This window comes from Ranitomeya imitator, chromosome 5 (genome assembly GCF_032444005.1).
Source record: "Ranitomeya imitator isolate aRanImi1 chromosome 5, aRanImi1.pri, whole genome shotgun sequence".
In the NCBI taxonomy this organism is placed as follows: domain Eukaryota; kingdom Metazoa; phylum Chordata; class Amphibia; order Anura; family Dendrobatidae; genus Ranitomeya; species Ranitomeya imitator.
Genome location: NC_091286.1, coordinates 611,012,477 through 611,037,217, shown reverse-complemented (window position 1 = coordinate 611,037,217; position 24,741 = coordinate 611,012,477). Strand labels below are relative to the sequence as shown.

The 24,741-nt window shown below is 42.1% G+C and overlaps 1 protein-coding gene across 2 annotated transcripts in view; it reads right to left on the bottom strand.

Moving 5' to 3' along the window:
- Positions 1 to 21,466, bottom strand: part of ALLC (allantoicase) — a 45,147-nt gene extending 23,681 nt beyond the window's left edge. The window contains exons 1-10 of one of the 2 annotated variants that reach the window (XM_069768133.1): positions 21,413 to 21,466; positions 20,234 to 20,340; positions 16,571 to 16,621; positions 13,250 to 13,337; positions 12,063 to 12,185; positions 11,739 to 11,815; positions 9,428 to 9,560; positions 8,704 to 8,859; positions 8,529 to 8,602; positions 8,071 to 8,179 (exon numbers count right to left, since the gene is read on the bottom strand). In XM_069768133.1, coding sequence (XP_069624234.1) covers positions 8,071 to 8,179; positions 8,529 to 8,602; positions 8,704 to 8,859; positions 9,428 to 9,560; positions 11,739 to 11,815; positions 12,063 to 12,185; positions 13,250 to 13,337; positions 16,571 to 16,621; positions 20,234 to 20,326 — 904 coding nt within the window. In that variant the 5' untranslated portion in view covers positions 20,327 to 20,340; positions 21,413 to 21,466. Of the gene's footprint in view, positions 1 to 8,070; positions 8,180 to 8,528; positions 8,603 to 8,703; positions 8,860 to 9,427; positions 9,561 to 11,738; positions 11,816 to 12,062; positions 12,186 to 13,249; positions 13,338 to 16,570; positions 16,622 to 20,233; positions 20,370 to 21,412 lie in introns of both variants that reach the window. The other variant, XM_069768134.1, reaches the window with a different exon arrangement.
- Positions 21,467 to 24,741: the final 3,275 nt, after the last annotated feature.

Here is a 24,741-nt window from a genome sequence, read left to right as displayed (position 1 = left end):
TTATTTTCTCTGGTAGATTTTGGAACCCAAATCAAGGAAAAAAAATATAGGCTTTCTATGGACCACAATTGGAGAGAGAGAGAGAGAGAGAGAGAGAGAGATGGCACACCCAGGAGTCAAGACTGGCACACAAGCAGAAAGGCCAATATTAATCTCCCACTGTTTTTTTTGGTTGTTTTTTTTTTTTTTTTTTCAGGGAGACTTTAGAAAAAAAAATAATAAAAAAAATATGATTTTATCAGGAAGAATTTAGAAACCAAATAAAATAAAATGATTTTTTCAGGGAGAATTTATAAAACTAATAAAACAAAAAATAGGCGTTCTATGGCCCACTGAGTGAGAGATGACGCACACAGGAGTCAAGACTGGCACACAAGCAGAAAGGCCAATATTAATCCCCCACTGTTTTTTTTGTTTGTTTTTTTTTTTGTTTTGTTTTTTTCAGGGAGACTTTAGAAAAAAAAATAATAAAAAAAATATGATTTTATCAGGAAGAATTTAGAAACCAAATAAAATAAAATGATTTTTTCAGGGAGAATTTAGAAAACAAATAAAACCAAAAATAGGCGTTCTATGGCCCACTGACTGAGAGAGAGAGAGAGAGAGATGGCACGCTTAGTACTGGCACACAAGCCCAAAGGGCAATATTAATCTCCCTTTTTTTTTCAGGGAGAATTTCTAAAACCCCAAAAAAAAAAAAAATAGGCTTTCTATGGCCCACTATTTGTGAGAGAGATGGGACGCTCAGGACTGGCACAGATGGCACGCTCAGGACTGGCACAGAAGCCCAGAGGCCAATATTATTCTCCCTTTTTTTCTGGGAGAATTTATAAAACCAAAAAAATATTTAAATAGGCTTTCTATGGCCCACTATTTGTGAGAGAGATGGCACGCTCAGGACTGGCACAGATGGCACGCTCACAACTGGCACACAAGCCCAGAGGCCAATATTAATCTCCCTTTTTTTCAGGGAGAATTTATAAAACCAAAAAAAAAATTAAATAGGCTTTCTATGGCCCACTATTTGTGAGAGAGATGGCACGCTCAGGACTGGCACAGATGGCACGCTCACAACTGGCACACAAGCCCAGAGGCCAATATTAATCTCCCTTTTTTCAGGGAAAATTTATAAAACCAAAAAAAAAATTAAATAGGCTTTCTATGGCCCACTATTTGTGAGAGACATGGCACGCTCAGGGCTGGCACAGATGGCACGCTCACAACTGGCACACAAGCCCAGAGGCCAATATTAATCTCCCTTTTTTCAGGGAAAATTTATAAAACCAAAAAAAAAATTAAATAGGCTTTCTATGGCCCACTATTTGTGAGAGAGATGGCACGCTCAGGACTGGCACAGATGGCACGCTCACAACTGGCACACAACCCCAGAGGCCAATATTAATCTCCCTTTTTTTCAGGGAGAATTTATAAAACCAAAAAAAAAAATTAAATAGGCTTTCTATGGCCCACTATTTGTGAGAGAGATGGCACGCTCAGGGCTGGCACAGATGGCACGCTCACAACTGGCACACAAGCCCAGAGGCCAATATTAATCTCCCTTTTTTCAGGGAAAATTTATAAAACAAAAAAAAAAATTAAATAGGCTTTCTATGGCCCACTATTTGTGAGAGAGATGGCACGCTCAGGACTGGCACAGATGGCACGCTCACAACTGGCACACAAGCCCAGAGGCCAATATTAATCTCCCTTTTTTTCAGGGAGAATTTATAAAACCAAAAAAAAAATTAAATAGGCTTTCTATGGCCCACTATTTGTGAGAGAGATGGCACGCTCAGGGCTGGCACAGATGGCACGCTCAGGACTGGCACACAAGCCCAGAGGCCAATATTAATCTCCCTTTTTTTCAGGGAGAATTTATAAAACCCAAAAAAAAAAAAAATAGGCTTTCTATGGCCCACTATTTGTGAGAGAGATGGCACACTCAGGACTGGCACACAAGCCCAAAGGCTAATATTAATCTCCCACTGTATTTTTATCAGGGAGAATTTATACACCCCACAAAAAAAAATACAGAAAAATGAAAAGGCTTTCTATGGCCCACTATGTGAGAGAGATGGCACACACAGGGATGGCACTCTAGCAGAAATGCCAAATTGCCAATCTTAATCTCCCACCAAAAAAAAAAAAAAACAGGGAATGTCCTACAATTACTATCTCCCTGCCTGCAGTAATCTCAGCCAGGTATGGCAGGCAGCAATAAGGAGTGGACTGATGCACAAATCAAATAAAAAGTGTGGACAAACAAAAAAGATAGCTGTGCAGAAAGGAAGGAACAAGAGGATTTGTGCTTTGAAAAAAGCAGTTGGTTTGCACAGCGGCGTACACACAGCAATGCAGCTATCAGGGAGCCTTCTAGGGCAGCCCAATGAGCTACAGCGCTGAGGGGGAAAAAGAAAAAAAAAACTTCCACTGTCCCTGCACACCGAGGGTGGTGTTGGACAGTGCAAATCGCTGCAGCACAAGCGGTTTTGTGGTTAATGGACCCTGCCTAACGCTATCCCTGCTTCTGACAAAGCGGCAGCAACCTCTCCCTAAGCTCAGATCAGCAGCAGTAAGATGGCGGTCGGCGGGAACGCCTCTTTATAGCCCCTGTGACGTCGCAGACAGCAAGCCAATCACTGCAATGCCCTTCTCAAAGATGGTGGGGACCAGGACCTATGTCATCACGCTGCCCACACTCTGCGTTTACCTTCATTGGCTGAGAAATGGCGCTTTTCGCGTCATTGAAACGCGACTTTGGCGCGAAAGTCGCGTACCGCATGGCCGACCCCGCACAGGGGTCGGATCGGGTTTCATGAAACCCCGACTTAGCCAAAAGTCGGCGACTTTTGAAAATGTTCGACCCGTTTCGCTCAACCCTACTCGTGGGTGTATGCCATCCGGACCCGGAGATTTATCTATTTTAATCTTATTTAGCCGGTTTCGCACCTCTTCTTGGGTTAGATTGGTGACCCTTAATATAGGGTTTTCATTGTTTCTTGGGATTTCACCTAGCATTTCATTTTCCACCATAAATACCGTGGAGAAGAAGGTGTTTAATAGGTTAGCTTTTTCCTCGTCATCTACAACCATTCTTTCCTCACTATTTTTTAAGGGGCCTACATTTTCAGTTTTTATTCTTTTACTATTGATGTATTCTATTGATGTATTTTAATGTATTCATATACATTAAAACAAAAAAAAAATATGGCCACGCAGTGCTCCATACTGTATAATGGCTATGCAGTGCTCCACATACTGTATAATGGCCCTACATGATGTTCCATACTGTATAATGGCCACACAGTGCTCCATACTGTATAATGGCAACACATGATGCTCCATACTGTATAATGGCCACACATGATGCTCAATACTGTATAAGGGCCACACAATGCTCAATACTGTATAACGGCCATTGGCCACACATGATGCTCCATACTGTATAATGGCCACACGATGCTCAATACTGTATAATGGCCATTGGCCACACATGATGCTCCATACTGTATAATGGCCACACATGATGTTCCATACTGTATAATGACCCCACATGATGATCAATACTGTATAATGGCCCCACATGATGCTCAATACTGTATAATGGCCACACATTATGCTCCATACTGTATAAGGGCCACACATGATGCTCAATACTGTATAATGGCCAGACATGATGCTCCATACTGTATAATGGCCACACATGATGCTCCATACTGTATAATGGCCGCACATGATGCTCCATACTGTATAATGGCCGCACATGATGCTCCATACTGTATAATGGCCGCACATGATGCTCCATAATGTATAATGGCCACACATGATGATCCATACTTTATAATGGCCACACATGATGCTCCACACTGTATAATGACCTCACATGATGCTCAATACTGTATAATGGCCACACATGATGCTCCATACTTTATAAAGGCCACACATGATGCTCCATACTGTATAATGGCCCCACATGATGCTCCATACTGTATGACCCCACATGATGCTCAATAGTGTATAATGCCCCCCTCCCATCTTGTATGCATGGCTCATAACTCCCCCCTCTATGTATGGCTGATGGCTCATATTCCCCCGTATGCATGGCCCATAATTCCCCCCCCGTATGTATGGCTGATGGCTCATATTCCCCCTGTATGCATGGCTCATAATTCCCCCCCTCTGTATGCATTGCTGATGGCTCATAATTCCCCCCCTATGTATGGCTGATGGCTCATAATTCCCCCCCCTATGCATGGCTGATGGCTCATAATTCCCCCTCCCAGGCCTCCATGTATGCAGGGGTGGCTCTAGCTCATCTCCCATCCCCCCCATGCGTGGCTCATGTTATGTCCCCCTCCCAGGCCTCCCTGTATGCAGGGGTGGCTCTGGCTCATCTCCCACCCCCCCATGCATGGCTCATGTGATGTCCCCCTCCCAGGCCTCCCTGTATGCAGGGGTGGCTCTGGCTCATCTCCCACCCCCCATGCATGGCTCATGTGATGTCCCCCTCCCAGGCCTCCCTGTATGCAAGGGTGGCTCTAGCTCATCTCCCATCCCCCCCATGCGTGGCTCATGTGATGTCCCCCTCCCAGGCCTCCCTGTATGCAGGGGTCGGGGTGGCTCTCTGGCTCATCTCCCATACCCCCCCCCCCCCCCGTACGCGTGGCTCATCGCCGCCTGGCTCGGGCTCCCATCTTGCATGGCTCGTCATCTCCTCTCCCCCCTGGCCAGCCGCCCCCAGGCTCCATCCTCCATGCATGGGCGTCAGCGTCACCATCATTTATGGTCATCAAGGCGGCTCATCTTCATCGGCTGAGGCTCCCCGACCCCACTGCTCCACGCTACAGTCCCATCCTATGGCTCGGCTCGCTGCTCCGCTCCCCGTCCACAGTCCTCCCCCCGCCGTCCTCCCACCCTGGCTGTCACATGAAATCATACTCACTGAGTCACCATCCGACTCCTTTCCACACCGCGCGGAATCCACCTCTGTCCCGGCAGCGGCGGCGCAGCACCCTCATCCTCCTGTGTGAGCGGTCAGGTGGTACTGGTACCGCTCATTAAGTTCATGAATATGCGCATATTCATGAACTTAATGAGCGGTACCACCTGACCGCTCACACAGGACGAGCTGCCGCCGGCCGACGCGGAGACCAGACCAGCCAGGCATCGCTGGAGCTAGCTAGGTGAGTATCAATGTATGATGATGACTAGTCACCACACTGTATGATGTCGGGGCAAGGGCGGGCGGGTGACCGTGGGCGACCACGAGCGGGGGGGTGGGTTATTATTAGGGTGACCCCACCGGACTTTACAAAAAAAAAACCTTTGCTCTGGTGCCGCCCCCCACATCGTCACCGCCCTAGGCACGTGCCCTCGAGTGCCTAGTGGCAAATACGGCCCTGATCACAGGGCTGGCAGAGTCCGGCCAGTTCAGAGGCAAGTCCAGAGTCCCCTTGTCCAGGTGGAAATCAATAGCCTTCCCTTGCGCTGTAGTGGCGTAGTCCCTTACTGCATAAGCTTCAAATAAGGCTCACAGATGTGGTGTCTCTCTCTCTGTCTCCATAGTCGGATAGGACGTATGACTGGTGGCTTGAAGCTGTTTATAGGGACTCTAGCATGCCCTAGCCTCTGAGTGGTGCCACCGTGCCTCCTGGGTGTAGGTGCGGACAGGTAACGTGCAATTAGCTGTCCTGCCGGTCTCTGAAGTAAGGCATAGAGGTCCTTACTACCTCGGTTTTCTGGCTACCGGTGTTCTGCGCCTTAGAAGGAGGCAGCCTGTTTGGGGCTGGTCCCCTTCTGGTATCCTCTCCTTGGCTTTGCATTCCTTCACGCTCACTGCAATACAATTCTGCTTTCAAAATGTCTCTTTCTGGGAGCTGCAGCTCTTAGGGCATGCACAGCTTCGTGGACCTTCTCCTCTGTCCTCTGACAGGAATTTGTTCCTGCCAGGAACAGCTTCCCTGAAGGACTGATTGACTTTTCCTACAGACTACCAGTTATATATATATGGGGAGTCACCTAGTAAATAGGTTCAGAAGCTCCCCCTGGTGGCCTGGAGTATGAATGTGATGCATGTTTGTGATACCTGGATGCAGTTATCCTTCCTTGCCTCCGAACGTAGCATCACTCTCCCCTGGAGGATAGCAAGACCACTGTGACGACCAGGACCCTGGGGCGCCACACAGTGATACTGTTGTTTTTAAACCAGCAATTGATACTTTTGGCAGTGTGGACAGGTGCCAAGTCCTGCTGGAGAATGATATTTCCATCTCCAAAAAGCTTGTTGGCAGAGGGAAGCATGAAGTGCTCTAAAATTTCCTGGTAGACAGCTGCGCTCACTTTGGTCTTGATAAAACACAGTAGACCTACATCAGCAGATGACACGGCTCCCCAAACCATCATTGATTGTGGACACTTCACACTTGACCTTGAAAATCAAGGTCCCAGAGTCTGGAGGAAGAGTGGAGAGGCAGACAATCCAAGCAGCTTGAGGTCTAGTGTTAAGTTTCCATAATCAGTGATCGTTTGGGGAGCCATGTCATCTGCTGGTGTAGGTCCACTGTGTTTTATCAAGACCAAAGTCAGCATAGCCATCTACCATGAAATTTTAGAGTAATTCATGCTTCCCTCTGCCCACAAGCTTTTTAGAAATGGAAATTTAATTCTCCAGCAGGACTTGGCACCTGTTCACACTGCTAAAAGAACCAATCCCTGGTTTAAAAACAACAGTATCACTGTGTTTGGTTGGCCAGCAAACTCACCTGACCTTAACTGCATAGATAATCTATGGGATATTATCAAGAGGAAGATAAGAGACACCAGACCCCACAATGCAGATGAGCTGAAGGCTGCTATCAAAGGAACCTGGGCTTCCATAACCCCTCAGCAGTGCCACAGGCTGATCGCCTCCATACCATGCCGTAATGATACAGTAATTGATGCAAAAGGAGCCCCGAACAAGTATTGAGTGCATTTACTGAATATACATTTCAGTAGGCCAACATTTTGGATTTTAAAGTCTTTTTTTTTCAAGTTGGTTTTATAAAGTATTCTAATTTACTGAGATAATGACATTTGGGTTTTCATTGGCTTTAAGCCATAATCATCAACATTTCCAGAAATAAACACTTGAAATACTGTAGATCACTCTGTTTGTAATGACTCTATATAATATATGAGTTTCTCTTTTTGTATTGAACAACTGAAATATATTAACTTTTTGATAATGGTCTAATTTTATGAGATGCACCTGTATATTCCTACCTGGACCTGCTGCAGCAATGTCTGTTTCAGTCATCAGGTGCCACAGTATTCATTCTGATGGCAGGACTGGTGATGGAGGAGATATCATTGACAATATCAAAAGACGGCACGGGATCCGTTAAGTCAGGGATAATGGTGTGGCTGGGACATTTGGTACCACCCAGCCAGACAGAATGGGTTTTTGGTGTCCAGCAGCTTAGCAGGAGTAATCAGCTACATGCTTTCACCATTAGGGTAGTGACACAACATATTTAACTCCCAACATACTGCAGAGAGTTTCCAGCTATTGCACTTCATTATCTCGTACATCGTTAGTGTAATATCTGCTCATACCCTGATTTTGACTTGGTTGTTCCTAATCTTGTCTGTTCTGTAATCCCAGTTACTTCGAGCCCATCTCAAATTACTGCTCTTTTGACTAACCTCCTGGTATCTTACCCCAACTACTGCTTGGGCTATAGTTTTGTCTCCAGATTCTGTCCCTGCAGTTACAGACCCAGCTAGTTTTACTACTTCTGCTTCAATCTCCCTCCTCCGATGTGGAGCTACTCCATGGACACAACTCAGGGGGCCCCAATGTACATTCAGTTCCCTATATAGGGGTTAAAGGCTGAAGGCCGCAATTCCTCCGAACCTACTAAACAGAGATGTCTTGTGTGAAGTCTGTCCAATGTTGCCTTTTTGAGCTGACTACTTGTGACAGACTTGACAGTGACCAGCAAATTTCATGACCATGTTAAAATGACATCTTCATAGTTAACATCTCCAATTTTATATGATTATGGGGATTATTTACACCATACTTACCTTTAAAGTGGTTAGTGTCTATTTCTATGTGTGTTATTAGTCCGGGATGGCCAAGACGAAACACTGTCCATTCGTTTCCTAGGACTTGGAGTATGCCATTTTCATCAGCCTATAAAATATTTTGTTTCATCTATGACTTTTAGATCAGTTATGCAACGATACTTCAGTATTAAAATCACAAACCTCTCTACTAGAAAAGTAGTAAACCATATTGTAAATGTCCTAAACAAAATCCTTGTCTGATTAAATGAATGTAAACATTAGGTGAACTCACCGATTTGGTAGGACTGGTTAACCATCTAATATTTAAGAGGGTGTCCTGACACTTCCCAAGAAGGATCAGTTAATGTTGGATTTCAACATGCCTGATCCTTTTATTCTAAAGGGAGATAAGCTGCCACTAAAGATGTCTTACTTGGAGCTCTGTGGTGAATTTCTGAGAAATATTTATTGGTTACCTTTATAACAGGTGGCCGATCAAGTCTTCTTGCTGTTTCCCACCCGTCACCCATGTCAGCTGCTCTTCCAAGGCCTACATATCAAATACAAAAATAAAATTTATGATCGACAGATACAATCTGATTAACACCATTTTCCCATGGTGAACAGTTCAACGATTCTACGTCTATATACCAATGAGATTCCTGGGATGGCCATAATGTGCGTCACTATACCCAAGGCACACACTTCCATTCGTCATCGACAGCAGATCTTCCACATCATTTGGGCCACATAAAGACCAATCTCTTTGTCCAATACCATAGACTTTAAAGCGAGCAATTCCACCATCTGGGAAAAATGATAGATCACACACGGAGTCAATGGCTATAATATTGGAGGTACTCGGTTCCAATATTTCTCTAATATACAAGATCCAAAAAAAGAATATGTATTGACTTATGATTAATTTGCTGCGAGATATAACCCCCAAAGAGTTCTGCAGAAATTGCCGAGACTGCCTTGGAAAGACCATAGAACTCTTAGCTAAATGTGCATTACAGCTGCTGTTAGTGAGATTATGAATTGGCACTTGTTCTTAGGGGTCTCATGGTAGCAAGCAACTTTGTAACAACCAATGGTGCTAGCTTTTAGATTAAAAAGGGTTATCTGTGGTTTGTGACAAAGGTAAAACCACAAAACCACTCTAGATCTACTCTACACGTGAACTTATTCAGCCGATATTCTGCTTTGCAGATGTAATTTCAAAGTCAAATCTCTACGTAAAAAAACACATGAAAAATAGGTAGAGTGCCCAAATCTATGAAAGTTTAGAAGAGAAGGCTGTCTGCCGAACGAAGGCTTGTCTAGCAGTGAACTCATACACGGCCAGCTTTAATCAGTGTAGATCTCCATTTACCTGGATATATGTTTAGTCGGATATGTGTCCATCTCTGTTTTGAACTGATGTGAAAGAAATTATGGCATGAATCGGCATATCCTGGTTTGAGCTCTGTCATCTTCAATAAATATTCCCATTTTTCGGAATGTAGCTAGAAAAAAAATTGTATTTTATCATAATGCACATTGAATAATAAAAAATTATCTTTCTCAATAGCAAAAAAAAAAATAAAAAATACTTTTTTCTGGTTACTCTAGCTGTTTTCTCAATTATTCATATAGATTTAGATTTTTCTTAATATTTTACTTTTTTGAAAATTTGCAAAAGTGCATTGTAGAACTTTCAACAGTTTGTAACATGCTGTGTCAGAACAGCTGATTTTGTATTACGGTAACTTTATTTAATCCATGAGCTGAACATGCATATATTTTCCTTAACTGAAGGGAAAAAAAAGAGTTTGTTGTTCTTACAAAATTGTAGCCCTTTTCTTTGTCTATTTATGTCCGAGGAGACATTCAGTTCAGTAACCTACTTCTCACAGATCTAAAAATAGGCTAATTTCTGACTGGGAGGAAGCTTTCTTCAGCAGGAGCCTTCCACCATTGCTCTGCAGGGGAATTGAAGACAAGTCAAGCAAGCCTCCACAACTAATTTATCCCCACCCTAGAGTTACTCAATAAAATTTAAAAAAAAATTAGAATACTGATTGTTTTTCTTAGATTTTGACAAGTTTCGTTTTTTACTTAGCTGATAAAATACATGTTTTACACCTTTTATTCATTTTTAGGCCTCATCCATTTTTGTTCAGTATTTTATCAGTATTTGTATGATACAACCAGGAGTGTCTCCAAAACACAGAACAGCTGTCAACCTAATGATAGTTTTTCCCTGTAAGTTTCACTCCAGTCTTCGGCATACAAGCACTGATGAAACATACTGACGTGTGAATGAGGTTTGAGGTAAATTTGGGCCTGATTCACACAGTATTTTTGATCAGTATTTCATTAGTGTTTGTATGGCAAAACAACGAGTGTCGCCAAAATATAGAATAGGTGTCAATCTTTTATTTATAGTTTTTCTCTGTAAGTTCCACACTTGGCTTTGACGTACAAACACCGATGCAAAAATACTGATGTGTGAATGAAGCCTTAGGCTTTTAGGCTAGGTTCACAGTGCGTTAGGGCAATCCGTTTAGCGCATATGGTAGCGGATTGCGCTAACGCAATGTCCCAAAAGGTATCGCGTTTGGCGATCCCGCTAGCGCAGATACCCGATCTGTGCTAGCGAGGAACAGACCTCGGACACTGCAAGCAGCGTCCGCCATCCATCCGAAACTAACGGGACATCGCTAGCGCATGCCAAAAATGGCATGCGCTAGCGATGCGCTAGAGATCCGTTAGCACATTGCAGTCAATGGGTGCGCTAACGGATCCGTTACATAGCGCTAATTGCGACAATTGCGCCATGTAACGGAATCCGCTAGCGGACACCCATTAACGCAATGTGAACCTAGCCTTAGTGTTTCTTTAAGCATTAGCTTATATGCAATGTTGGACTGTCCTAACCTCTAGTATATTCACACTCTCACTCAAGAATTAACCAAAAATTCCAGGAAAAGTCAACTCTATTTGAGAATTGGAAAGAGGAGGAAATGGGTGGTAGATACGAGGCACTGCTGCAAGTATTGTGAGTTGTGAGGAAAAAAACTAATTTATTCATGCAACGCGTTTCGGAATTAACTTTACTTCTGATGATTCCAATGTGTGGCTGCTGCTGCTCCGACCGCTGGACTCACCCAATGGGTGGAGAACGAAGGTTTGAAAAGAGGAGGAAATGGGTGATAGATCCTGGAAGCTGCTACTAGTATTGCAAGTTGTGAGGAAAAAAGCAGATGTATTAATGTAACATGTTTTGGAGTTGTGCCACACACAACCGCCCAGGAGAGCGACTTATTGTTAGGCCACCCTCACTCAATAACAGCGATATTACACAGAGTTCCTCTTCTCTTTATCCTCGCTCTGTTTGAGACTGACATAGGAGCCAATGCTTGTGACCATTTCCTAAGGGGTTGAGTGACAAATGGCCTATTTGATTATATTGATGATATATCCTTTATATACACTTACACATAAAAAAAAGATTGACGCAGTAAATGATTGACACCGCAGAACTAACATAAGAGTTTGCTTTTTTAGTTTTGTGTATCTTGGTATAACATAGAAAAGTAGGTTTATCTTTAGTGACAGATCCTTGAAATATTGTATTTCTTAAGATACCTCCTAAAGCAAATATGAATATTAATCATCTCATGCCTGCACATCTTCCTTACCCTATCGATGGCTCTAAAATCTTCCTCATTTGCAGCAGATCCAATTCTGTCCTCTCTTGGAGGCAATGATATAATTTCTTAGAAGACATAAAAGTTTGTAAATGTTACACGATATATGTACATTCAGTGCAAATATGATAAAGTCTTAGAATAAAAATACAAAAAAAAATTGTTTGCACCCCTTTATGATGCAATATATCTTTTTTTTACAGTACATTTTATATATTACTTATAAAACCCCCAAACACTAGCTGTCTAATTAATATAAAAGTTACCTAAATAATTCTAAATCAATGTAACAGAGTAAAAGGAAATAATAGTTACCTTGTAGACATGCAACCTGAACTGAAATGCGTGGTGCATAATTTCCAGTGAAGAAATGTGTGTCCACATGAAAGCCATGAATGACTCCTGGAACACCAAGCTGAATTATACACCAGTCATGACCTAGGTAGATATATGTTATTCCATTACAAGCTGTGAACAGTGCTTGGTGTAAGAGTTTGTCACATTCACTCAACACGATTGCTGTCCTCAAGTCTGCCGCTGCTCTGCTCCTGCACTTTACATCCATGTTCCACCTATCCTCTTGGCACATTGTCCTACTCAGTGCCATTATCCCTCTTGTGCGGCCTCTGATTTTGCCTCTAGTGCTCATGTGCACACTGACTCAGGACCTCTTAATGGCCCATCAAGCTCCAAAGCTCTTCCTCCTCAATCTATCATGCTAGACTTCCTTAGGGCCATGTCCCCAGTGCTCTGTGCTTGAGCAATATGTTTTTTTTAGGTGTCTACCTGTGCTAAAGTGTACTTTATTTTTTATATACTGTTACCTACGTGGATCCGCCATGGCCATCTGCCTGTCTCCCATTCTTCTGTTCTGACCTCAACCAGTCAACTAGGCTTGACAGTTTTTTCTGGAATTACATATTGGAATCCATAATCTGTCTGCAGTTGCTAATGAAAACTACTCTAAGATTGTGACATGGGAATGTCCTGGAGAAAAGTCCCTGTTCTCTTCACATAGGTTAAAGGGTAAAAACCTGGAAATCCCTCAGATTCATCTCTTCCCATTTAGCACCTTCAAATTTATTGCAATCCAAAGGGTCCACATCTTCCTAAGTTCATGTAATATTAATTTATGTCACTGGTTTGTCCTTCATTTCATGTCACCAAAACAGTGAAATAAGAAGCTGGATCAGACAAATTGATAGCATTTAGTGCAAGATAACACATTTGCTGAAAAACTTATGTGGGATTCTAAAACAAAACAATGATACTTTCTTTTAAATGATTGTTGGTAGTCGAAATTATCCCTACTGAAGTTATTGTTCTATTCGTGGATCTGAGCAGAAGGGATTTTTTATTCAACAGATATTCTTTGACTCATTTGAACAGTGTTACTGGTTTATGATTCCACTGGTTTATGGTGATGATCAATTGAAGTCAGACAACCACTTATTGTCTACATAATAGAAGACCATGCACCAATAAATCTTTCTATGTCTCACCTGGTATTCTCTTCCTCCTCGTCTCCCAACCATCCATCCATTTTCCATATTCTGTAAAGAGTCCTACTTTAAACTCTGGATCGCCTTTCTAGTAAAAAAAAAAAAAAAAAGTTATATAACTAAGGCAAGCTCTAAAGTCAGTCATGTAGTTGAAGTTTGACCAAGCATGCATGCGTAAGATGCAACTAGACTGATAGTAGCTTAACTAGTTGTATGGAACAGAGGGGGGTTTATCAGTGGCTCTGGGTTCACGTCCCCAGGACACCGTTATAGTTTTAACCTAAAGCCATGGACCATTACCAAGCATCTAGATTAGTGGTCTCAACCTTTCTTACCTTGAGAGCCACATTCAGTGCTGAAAGATGGTCATGAGCTACATGTAGCTCATCATCCCACACCTAACCCCCCAGTACTGACACCCAGAGCTCCATTACTGGAATGATGGCGGTGCAGGAAATGTGAAATGTCAAATGTTTCTGCACTGTAAATGCTGCAATTGAGTCATGACTGGAGAAAGAAGCCTTCATGGCTGTCTGGGCCAGATGAAAAAAAAGGGAAAATGGATAACTCCAATCATAAAGGATGTCTCCAGTAAGTAATTTATTACAGATTTATATGTACTGTAATCAGTGGCGTAGCTACTGGGGACAGAAGGTGCGGCTCTGAGCGGCCCACCCAAAGCTACGTCACTTTCAACTGTAATGCTGTGCACAATGTGCCGATACAGTTAAGCTCTCCGACAGAGCAGGTAGACACAATCTCCCTGCACTTCCGCTATGGGGCCTATGAGTCAAGAGGCCCCCACTCGTCATCGCAACTTCAACTGTATCGGCATCCTAGATGTCGTTACAGTTGAATGTAATGATGAAGGAAGGAGCGATGTTGTCACTACATGGTGCCCGCTACACTGAGATTCAGAACATTCACTGCAGAGACCAGAGCAGCAAGGGGGGAACAAGGAGTAGATGAGTATTGTATTTCTTTTTGTTTAGAACATTGTGGTAGCTAGAATACCGTATAGAGGACTATGGGGTGCATTATACTGTATGGGCTATGGAGTGCATTATGCTGAATGAACTATGGGGTAGATTATACTATATAGAGAACTATGGGGTGCATTATACTATGCAGCAGACTATGGGCTGCATTATCCTGTATGGATTAAGGGGTGTATTATACTGTTTGGATTATGGGGCCATTATACTGAATGGACTATCGGGTGAATTATTCTGTATAGACTATGGGATGCATTATGCTGTATGAAGTATGGGATGAATTATGCTGTATGGTGGAGTATGGGGTGCATTATGCTGTATAGACTATGGGTTGCATTATGGTGTATGGTCCATACACCATAATGCAACCCATAGTCTATACAGCATAATGCACCCCATACTCCATACTAGGACTATGGGTTGCATTATTCTAAACAGCAGACTATGGGCTGCATTATACTGTATGGACTATGGGATGCATAATTCTGTATGGAGTATGGGGTGCATTATGCTGTATGCAGTGCTTTATACTGTATGCAAGCAATAATACAATGAGAAGGTTTGTGTGGGGTCCATCATACTATGTGGGGGCCATTACACAGTGTGTAGAGGTGTGGGGACATTATACTGTATGCCCATTATACTGCACGGAGGACTGCGTGGGTTTCACAGTTGCGGGATCATACTGTGTTGGGGTTCACCATATTTTTCTGGGGGAGTTAATGGTTGGGGTTCAGTAGGGTCATCATACTGTGCGTGTGGAGGGTGCTGTGGAGGAATTCACCGTGGGGGTATCTTACAATGCTTGTGGGGCACTTTTGTTGACATCATGCTTTATGAGTGCAATGAAAGAGGTATCTAGGGTGCAAGTAGGAGGAACGTTAGAGGTCACACAATACAACACAGTAGGTGCAGAAATAGGGACACATACAGCAGAAGCGGCTCAGCATTGGGGTATTAGCAGGATAAGGAGTTTGTGCAAGTTGGGGATACATGGCTAAGGTGCCTCAAATGTGAGAAGTCATATGCGTCTTTGTGGTAATCTCTGCAGCCGAGTCCTAACTACAGAGGTTGTCATGTCGGTCTGGGCCAGATAGGAAAAGTGAATGACTCCACCAAAATGTACATAAGCTGTAAGTATCTATCTGTTACTGTACTGTAACTGTATTGTGTGACCTCTAACGTTCCTCCTACTTGCACCCTAGATATCTCTTATATGTTCTGCAGGACTGATATCTACCACTATATGGTCACCATACACCAGTGTTGGCCTTTGTACAGAGATTTTTTTAATAACAGCAGGGTGTTCTGCAGAGGTTCTCCTACATCCACTATTACGTTACTCCATCATATTTGTAATCAAGGTTACCTGGTTAGAGGCCCACTCAGAAGTTTCAACCCCCTGAACCAAACCCCAAGCTACGCCTCTGACAATAATCCGTTACATGGTCTATGGAATTAATAATTTTACATTTTCCTGTCGTTCTATCTATAATGGTTTTTAGTCAGTAGCAGCATTGTTGATTGTTGAGATGCCCACCACACCCAGTAGTAGAATTATAATGCACCTCCCTAATGGTACGCATTACCTGGATTAAAGCCCCAATCAGATCTGTTTTGTTCCCCCATGTTGAATGCCAAGTTATGCTTCTGCTACCAATTCTAATATATCTTGTACTGCGGTGCACATTTACAACACTGCCATGAAACTGCAACAAGAGGTGGACATATATAGGAAATACCATTGATCATCATTCATAATTTTTAACTTTCTCAGAGCTGAAAAAACAAATGCAAATAAATACTTTCATAATTTTCCTTTATCTGGATGCAGCTCCTCTCAGGGTTTCTTACACAGTTCTATGTTCGATAAAAAGCATAAGAGATCCAACATCAGGTCTGAACCTTAAGGAGGTTGGCAGAATGAAGGTCCAACATTCCAAGGCCAGACTATCAATTTTTGAGACTGTCCCTCCTCCCCTAAGGTCCACACCTGATGCTGAGTGTCCTACAAGTATGACCCAGTAGGGCAACACCAGGATCCCTACATGGGTGAACCAGATGAAGAGGTCTAACTAGAAGGTTAGTCCTTCCAGTGGCCATTTGGCCCTTCCTGCATTCAGAGAGCTACCACTTCCATAAACCTAGCTTGGCTGAATAACCAAGATTCAGATCCAATGGAGAGGACTTAGAGGTTTAAATTGGGATGGGACTGTGTGAGAAGCAGGAGAGGAGTGACACCCATATAATGGAAAAGCAGAAATAATTTATTAGTTCAGATTTAAAACCGACAAATCCCACTAACAATAATAAACTAAGACTTTACTTTTAATAGATTTTCAGCAACCGCAAACCAGTCATCAGTAGCGAATAAAACCTGCAAAATATGGACGTATAATGTTACAGGAGCTTAAACATGCATTCCTGGAAAGGGAATCATTGGGAATACAATTATTTATTTCTGCAATATTTTAAAGAATCAATAACATTTTTGTTTTTGAGATTTTTCAAAAAGATGCTATTATTAGGCCGGGATCACACACAGCGAGAAACGGCTGAGTCTCGCAGGTTAAAACCAAACTCTGGCACCGGCACTCCAGAACGTAGCGTGCGGCCGCATAGCAATACATGGAGATGCACGCTCCGCTCCGGAGTGTCGGTGCCAGAGCTTGTTTTTAACCTGCGAGACTCGGCCGTGTCTCGCTGTAGTGTGACTCCGGCCTTATACTAATAGTATTACTAATTAATAAGCTGGCCATTCAATAGCAGAATAGAAGAAGAAAACATCCACAACTTCATGGGTAACTCAAGTTCAAGTGTGCAGTGAGTTAATGTTTTACTTTATTTTCCTGTGTTGCGGTTTTTCGAGATCACAGCACAGAAAAACATTTACCCGTGTGTTTAGGACAGATACTCTGTACTAGTTAATTTACTTACAATCCAGTGACAAAACCTAAAAAATTGAGCCAGAGCACATGTTGTTATAAGTGCAATACATTGGTGTGCATTAACACTGTGGCCATTTAACAAGCAGAACCTAAGATAAGTACAAATACCCTGTAGTAAGTAAAATAAAGTACTAATAGTACATGTAAATAACATAGGGTACTTAGGTTAACATTGGTTTGATAAAAAAAAATGTAAAAGCCATCCACCACGACATGGTGACCCAATCGGGACAGTATCTGATTCTTGTAGTTCACCTCACTATGTGTCAGCAGACCTAAAAATCAGCCTGTCAGCTGAGACCAGGGACTATGCCAGTACGGGGTATGTTTATTTTACAGCACTTGGCATATATTAATTTGTATCAGCAATTATGTAATACTAGATTGCATTGAATCCTCCAGAGCAGCAGTTGTGGATCTCTTCTTTGACTAATAGAGCAGGTCCCTGAAAGAGGCTTATAAAGAGAGGTTAAGAAAAAAAAAGTAAGATTGAAACAATCATTATATTATAGTAGAAGTAGAGATTATTCTCTAAATCGGTCTCTATGCCTAGCTGTGCCTCTAGACAGAGAACGTAGTATGAACATTGTCCACTTAATACATTGAAAATGGAGTTTGCCAGACTTGGAACTCCTCATAGAAGGAGAGCAGAAATCACCCTCCATGTAGTCCACATACCTTAATATGGAATATGAATGAGGTTAACTTCATAAAACAACTTTTTTAAAATGACATGTCCAAAAATAGTATAATCCATAATAGACTATACACGATATTAATTTACAATATTGCCCGATTCATCAAAGATTTTTCATCAAAATTCTGGGGTGAAACTGTTTAAAATGTTGCAAATTGTTTCTATAACTCAGAGTTTTTTGACGTCCGTCTTGAACAGCTATGCCAACTTTCTGAAAAGTGAGTGCAAACTAGCCAACAGGGGGCATGGCTGAGCACTGCCGACAAATTCATTATAATTTACACTGCAAACGTGGCATAAATTATGACAGGGATGTAGTCCAGTCCCTGATTGAAGTACATTTCTTGTGATTGCACAGAGCAGCTGGAAAATGCACCAAATTCATTAAGAGGCTCACACTTCAAACAGTTTTATGTCAGAATTCTGTCACAAACTGGTTGATGAATCGGTCGGGGCAATACTATATATTCATTAGAGGCATACAGTCATGGCAAAAAGTTTTGAAACTGTTGTCTGCTTTTATTAACCATGGCTACCTCAAAGGAAACACATTCAGTCATCATTGTTTTGCATCAAAATGGCTTTACAGGCAAGGACATTGCTGCTTTCAAGACTGCCCTTAAATCAACCTTTTTCCCAATCATCAAGAACGTCAAAGTGAAGGGGTCAATTGCTGTGAAGAATGCTTCAGGACACACACGAAAGTCCAGCAAATGACAGAACGGTTTCCTAAAGGTGATTCAGCTATAAGATACGATCAACACCAGTGCAGAGCTTGCTCAGGAATGGCAGCACGCAGTTGTCAGTGCATCTGCATGCAAAGTGAGGTGAAGGCTTTTGCAGACTGGCCCAATGTCAAGAGGGGCAGTAAGAAAGTCTATTGTCTCAAATTAAAACATCAAGCACAGACTGACATTTTTCAGGAAGTACAATGATTAGATTATGAAGGACTGGAGTTAAGCTGTTTTCTCTGATGAAGCCCCTTTCAGATTGTTTGGGACATTGTTTGGGACATCTAAAATAATGATTGTACAGAGAAGAAAGGACAGCATGGTGGCTCAGTGGTTAGTACTGCAGCCTTGCAGCGCTGGTGTCCTGAGTTCAAATCCCACCAAAGACAATCTTCAAGAAGTTTGTGTGTTCTCCCCGTGTTTGCTTCGGTTTCCTCTGGTTTCCTCCCACATTCCAAAAGACATACTGATAGGGAATTTAGATTGTGAGCCCCATCAGGGACAGCGATGATGTGTGCAAAACTGTAAAGCGCTGTGTGTTAGTGCTATATAAAAAATAAAGATTATTATTATGAAGGGTGAGCACTACCATAAGTCCTGTGTCATCCCAAAAGTTAAGCATACTGAGAACATTCATGTCTGGAGGCTTTTCATCCATGGAGGTAGCTAACTCACAATTTTATCAAAGAACTCTGTCATAAATAAAGAACGGGATCTAAACATCCTTCAAGACCAACTTCTCCCTACAGTCCAGGGGAATGAACATTGCTTTTTCCAGCATGATGGAGACTATGCCACAAGACAAAAGTTTGGCTCAGTGAACGAAGCATTGAAATATTGAGTCCATGGCCAGAAAACTCCACAGATCTCAGTCACAATGAGAATCTTTGGTCAATCCACAAAAGCAGATGGGATCTCTGTGATCTCATCTCCCGAGATCTTGGTGCCGAGATCTCCATCTGCGCATGCGCCGCCCCTGGCAGCCATATTCCCGGAGTTTACAGCATAGTAAACCATGTAAGTGTGGGGGCTCTGGGCTTTCACAAAATGTCAACAGAGCTCCCACACCACCAAACACCGGCAGCGGCGCACATCGAAACACCCCCTCATCCCAGCCTGCGGCCTGCAGTAACGCGCCACTCTTGCCTCCTACAGCAGTGACCCTGGGACCCCGCTTCACCGCAGCCACCGCCCCCGGTAAGCAATAAGACGCATGGATTATAAGAAGCCCCACCATTTTATTAAAAAAAAGTTTTTTTCCTATTTTTCTCTTCAAAATTTGGGGTGCGTCTTATAATCCGGTGCGTCTTATAAGCTGCAAAATACGGTAATATGGATTGTTCTATGTTTAGACATTTCAATTAAATGGTTGTTTTGTGAAGTTAACCCTCTTTCATATACCATATTATGGTGGACGCATCTTAATCAATTTGGCGTATCCAGCGCACCATCAAGCCTAGCATGCAAAATATGAGTCTTGATAAATCGCAGCTTATTACTATAAATTTGCAATATACCTGCTTTCACTGGATGATCAGTATTTTTACTCGCTGATATTTTTGATCACCTCGCTAAATACTTGCACATGAATCTCGGCGTTCATTGTTATTTACCTTCCCTCCAACACTCTCACAGGCCAGATTATTCATCTGTGCAAATTCTGGAACAGGTTGTTCGCCTCTATGTTCTTGCGTTGATGAAGACATATTGGATGCTCTTACTACAGAAAGCAAACAATAAATTCATTCTCTAAATAAAGAACAAAAATACCAATTACTGGGCACTTTGTATGTTATTTGTCAAGCCATTTTTTAAAGCGGTTCTGTCACCAGATTTCACTATAAATATCCATTTATTACTAAGTAGATCTCTTAGACCTAATGAGACTGGTGTATTTCTTTGAAAATCCTTGTGAGAATAGCTGTATAATCTTTTATGAAAGTTTTACTCCTCAGTGTCCCTCTTGCTGCTGAAATCTCACACTGCTCAGTATAAGCTGCAGGTTTGAATTATTTCATCCTATAACTGGACTAATTTGCAGCATTTGTTTAGGCTCCAGTTTACCCAACAGGACATGAGTCAATGAGTTGCCATGGCAGTCAGGGACGTGATGTCGCATGCATGTCGCTTATCCAAGCACGTTTGTGTAACATTAATAATAATAATATATGACATATTATCTATTTACTTATACAGCTCAGGCAAAAATTAAGAGACCACCGCATCAAAACCCCAATCTCCAGCCCAATCTCCAGACCTGAACCCCATTGAAAACCTCTGGAATGTAATCAAGAGGATGATGGATAGTCACAAGCCATCAAACAAAGAAGAACTGCTTCAATTTTTGTGCCAGGAGCAGTGTGAAAGACTGGTGGAAAGCATGCTAAGACGCATGTAAGCTGTGATTAAAAATCATGGTTATTCCACAAAATATTGATTTCTGAACTCTTACCGAGTTAAAACATTAGTATTGTTGTTTCTAAATGATTATGGACTTATTTTCTTTTCATTATTTGAGGTCTGAAAGCACTGTTTCTTTGTTTTTTTTCATTTTAACCATTTTTCTTTTTCAGAATAAAAATACAAACTTGGAAATTCGGAGACATGTTGTCACAAGTTTATAGAATGAAAGAACAATTTAAATTTTACTCAAAAATATACCTATAAAGAGAAAAATCAGTCAAACTGAACATTTTGCAGTGGTCTCTTAATTTTTGCCAGGGCTGTATGTAGCATGAATTTTGACCTTTTTGTCTGTCTGGCTCTATTAGAAGGTTTTAATTTAGTCTTACCTTGTTGATAGGGTCTGTCATGCACTATGATCCTCGGTGGCTCTCAGTCAGTACTGGAAGATCACAGTGGTTAAATAAATACAGTAACAGACATTTCTTAACCACCCTGTCAATCAGTTACTCCAGTTAATGATCTTCCTGCAATCGTGAACCCAGAATATTACAACTATCACACATCATGAATTATGTATCGATACACTAGAAATCATTGGTTACCACCACTTTTGTATAAAAGGACATGTGCAGATCAGGAGAATTGTGGTCTACAGTCAATATCAAAATTATTCAACCCCTTTTGCAGATAAAGTTTATGAAAAAAATGTACAAACTTTCTGCTGTTTGAAAATAAAATTAAATAGCTCAACGCAACTAATATAATCAGTGGTTTCTCCCACTTCAACACAGAGTCACTTCTAATCTAATGACCTCTGCCATCTCAGAATTATCTTCTCCCTTCGTGACAAGTGTCTATAGAACTTTGATGGTTATGAACTGCTGCAATAATACATAGCCAGATACCAGCTTCTGGCAGCGTTTCTAGGAAATATTGGTCAAATTTTCATGAGCAACTAATATTCTTGGATTGCTAAGAGAAAAGTAAAAAGTAAGAGAAGAGATCATAGCCTTACACAAACAAGGAAAAGGATACAAAAAGATACAAAGGCATTAAATGTATAAGTTGGTGACAGTTTCTGCTTTCTTCAACATCCAGGTAGAATACCTAGTGTTCCTTTAATTTTGAACTTACGAACTCTGCATCCAACTATATCTTTTAAAGTTGAGCAAATATACTTGTAGTACCATGGTACAGTGGCCATGTTGGTCGTCCATGGTCACCAGACCAGATCCATGTAAAGCTCTCCTACCTATGGCATTCTCGGCACCTCTCCTGATTAGTAGGCCCGGCATGATGCCATGTATGTATTGTACCACAACATAAAAATGTTGTGGGGCCTAGTAATCAGAAGTAGTTCTGGAATGAGACAGGTAGCAGGACGTTTGCAGTGGTCTCGTCTGGTGGCCCTGGACAACTGAAGAGGCAACTGGACTAGGATCCTGCAAATCCTTATTCTCAAGTGTATCTCTTGGAAGCATATTCACAAGTTCAACGTTACAATGACATGAGCTACGCTACCTGGATGTGGTAGATTGACTCTCAAGTGACTGTAATAAATCTGCAGCAAGATTTGGAGGCAGCAGTTACTAGGGTTTCAGTTTACACAGTAAGATTCACAGTAAACATGGAAGGTCTCCAAGACTTAACTCCAAAATGTATACCTCTGCTGACCAAAAAGGATATGAAAATTAAGTGGTATGACTGGAAGAGAAGTATACACTGAGAATAATACCTTGCCTATAGTGATGCATAGCAGGGGCTCGGTGATGCCTACAGTGAAGCATGGCGGTGGCTCAGTGATGCCTGCAGTGAAGCATGGCGGTGGCTCAGTGATGCTCTGTGGCTGCTTTGCTTCCTCTAAGACTGGAAAGTGCAGTGTGTGGAGGGAAAGATGGATTCAATCAACTATCAGAAAATTGTCATGGCCAGGCTTGGGAATTCGATGTGTTGCTTTGTGGTCGGTTCCTCTATCTGCTGAGCTATTGCCTTTTCTTCCCTGTCCAAATGCTGGTGGTTCCAGTCTTTGTTACCCTTCTTGGTTTGCTCATCTCCAGGTGTTTTCTATTTTCCCAGATTATTCTGTCTTACCACATTCTGGATTTGGTACCTCTAGGTTTACCTTTCATGGCAAACATCAGTTGAATTCCTGCAGTGAGTCTGTTTGTTTTCCTTCCCAGTTCCTCTTCTTTTCACCTCTGTAGGTTTCTGGGAGGTTGTTCTTATTCCATTTATGTTTAGCCAATAGCCATCCTTAGCTTTTCCTCTCTAAATTATGTGAAAGTGTTTTGATTTTCTCTTCCTAGGTTTTAATATCTTCCTGCAGATTTTCCTTTCCTCTTGTTGGCAATGTGTTGCGATCGCCACTCTGATTCCTCAGAAGGTACAAGAAACCATTTGATGACCTTTTAGGAAGCATGGTCTGAGGTGGAGTTTTCTAGTTGTGCAGCTAGAGTCTATCTAGTGTTATGCTACAGAGTCTGCCTATGGGAGGTCTGCCTTATACTACAGAGTCTGCCTATGGGGGGGTCTGCCTTATACTACAGAGTCTGAATATGGGGGGTCTGCCTTATATTACAGAGTCTGCCTGTGGGGGGTCTGCCTTATACTACAGAGTCTGCCTATGGGGGGTCTGCCTTATACTACAGAGTCTGCCTATGGGGGTCTGCATTATACTACAGTCTGCATTTGGGGGTCTGCCTTATACTACAAAGTCTGCCTATGGGGGGTCTGCCTTATACTACAGAGTCTGCCTATGGGGGTGTCTGCCTTATACTACAGTCTGCCTATGGGGGTCTGCCTTATACTACAGAGTCTGCCTATGGGGGGTCTGCCTTATACTATAGAGTTTGCCTATGAGTGCTGCCTTGTGCTGTAGGGTCTGCCTTTGGGGGCTGCCTTGTGCTATAGAGTCTGCCTATGGGAGCAGCAACAGTGCGGTCATCTGCTGAGGTTCTCCTCCACTATTAGGGTACGTCACCCAGTTGTAATCAAGGTTACCTGGTTAGGGGCCCACTCAGAGGCTTCGCCCCCCTGAAAAAAAACCCTAGCTACGCCTCTCTGTGGCCGGAAGTATGCAAATCGCATATTGTGGTCACATGACTGCCCATAGTGCACACTGTGAGGATTCACAAGTCTACAATTACAGAGTGCCTGCAGGTTTGTACCCCAAGGCCAGATAACTATTTTAAACTTTGAGTATCATGCCGCCAACTTTCATATTTTCTAGATTGCTTTCAGACTCAAAGACCCATCAAAATGGAGTGATCTGCACAGAAATGCCATCTGTTAGATGAAGGCTGGTATACCTTTATACTAATGACCAAGTGTATGAATAAGTCATTTTACTGTTTTAAGACTCATTAAATAACAGTATCTCAAATATTTTCCCGCATAAAAAAAGCAAATTAGGCCTTCACTTCTGTTTTGTATAGCTCATATTCTTGTCCCAGGCATTTTCTTGTACAATGGACTACATAAAGGTGTCCTTCCTTAATTTTCCTCTTGACTCAAAATTTTTGTTACCCACAACGCATAACAGTCCATAACGACCATATTTTCAAGTACCTAGTCTGTGTTTTCCACGGATAGAATATATATATAGTTACTGTGTCTTTGTTTTTTTTGTGAACATTGTTTGAAAAAAAAAAAACCCAATACATGATTTACGGATCAAACCTAAGTACTCAATCAGATGGACCAATGAAAAAAATGG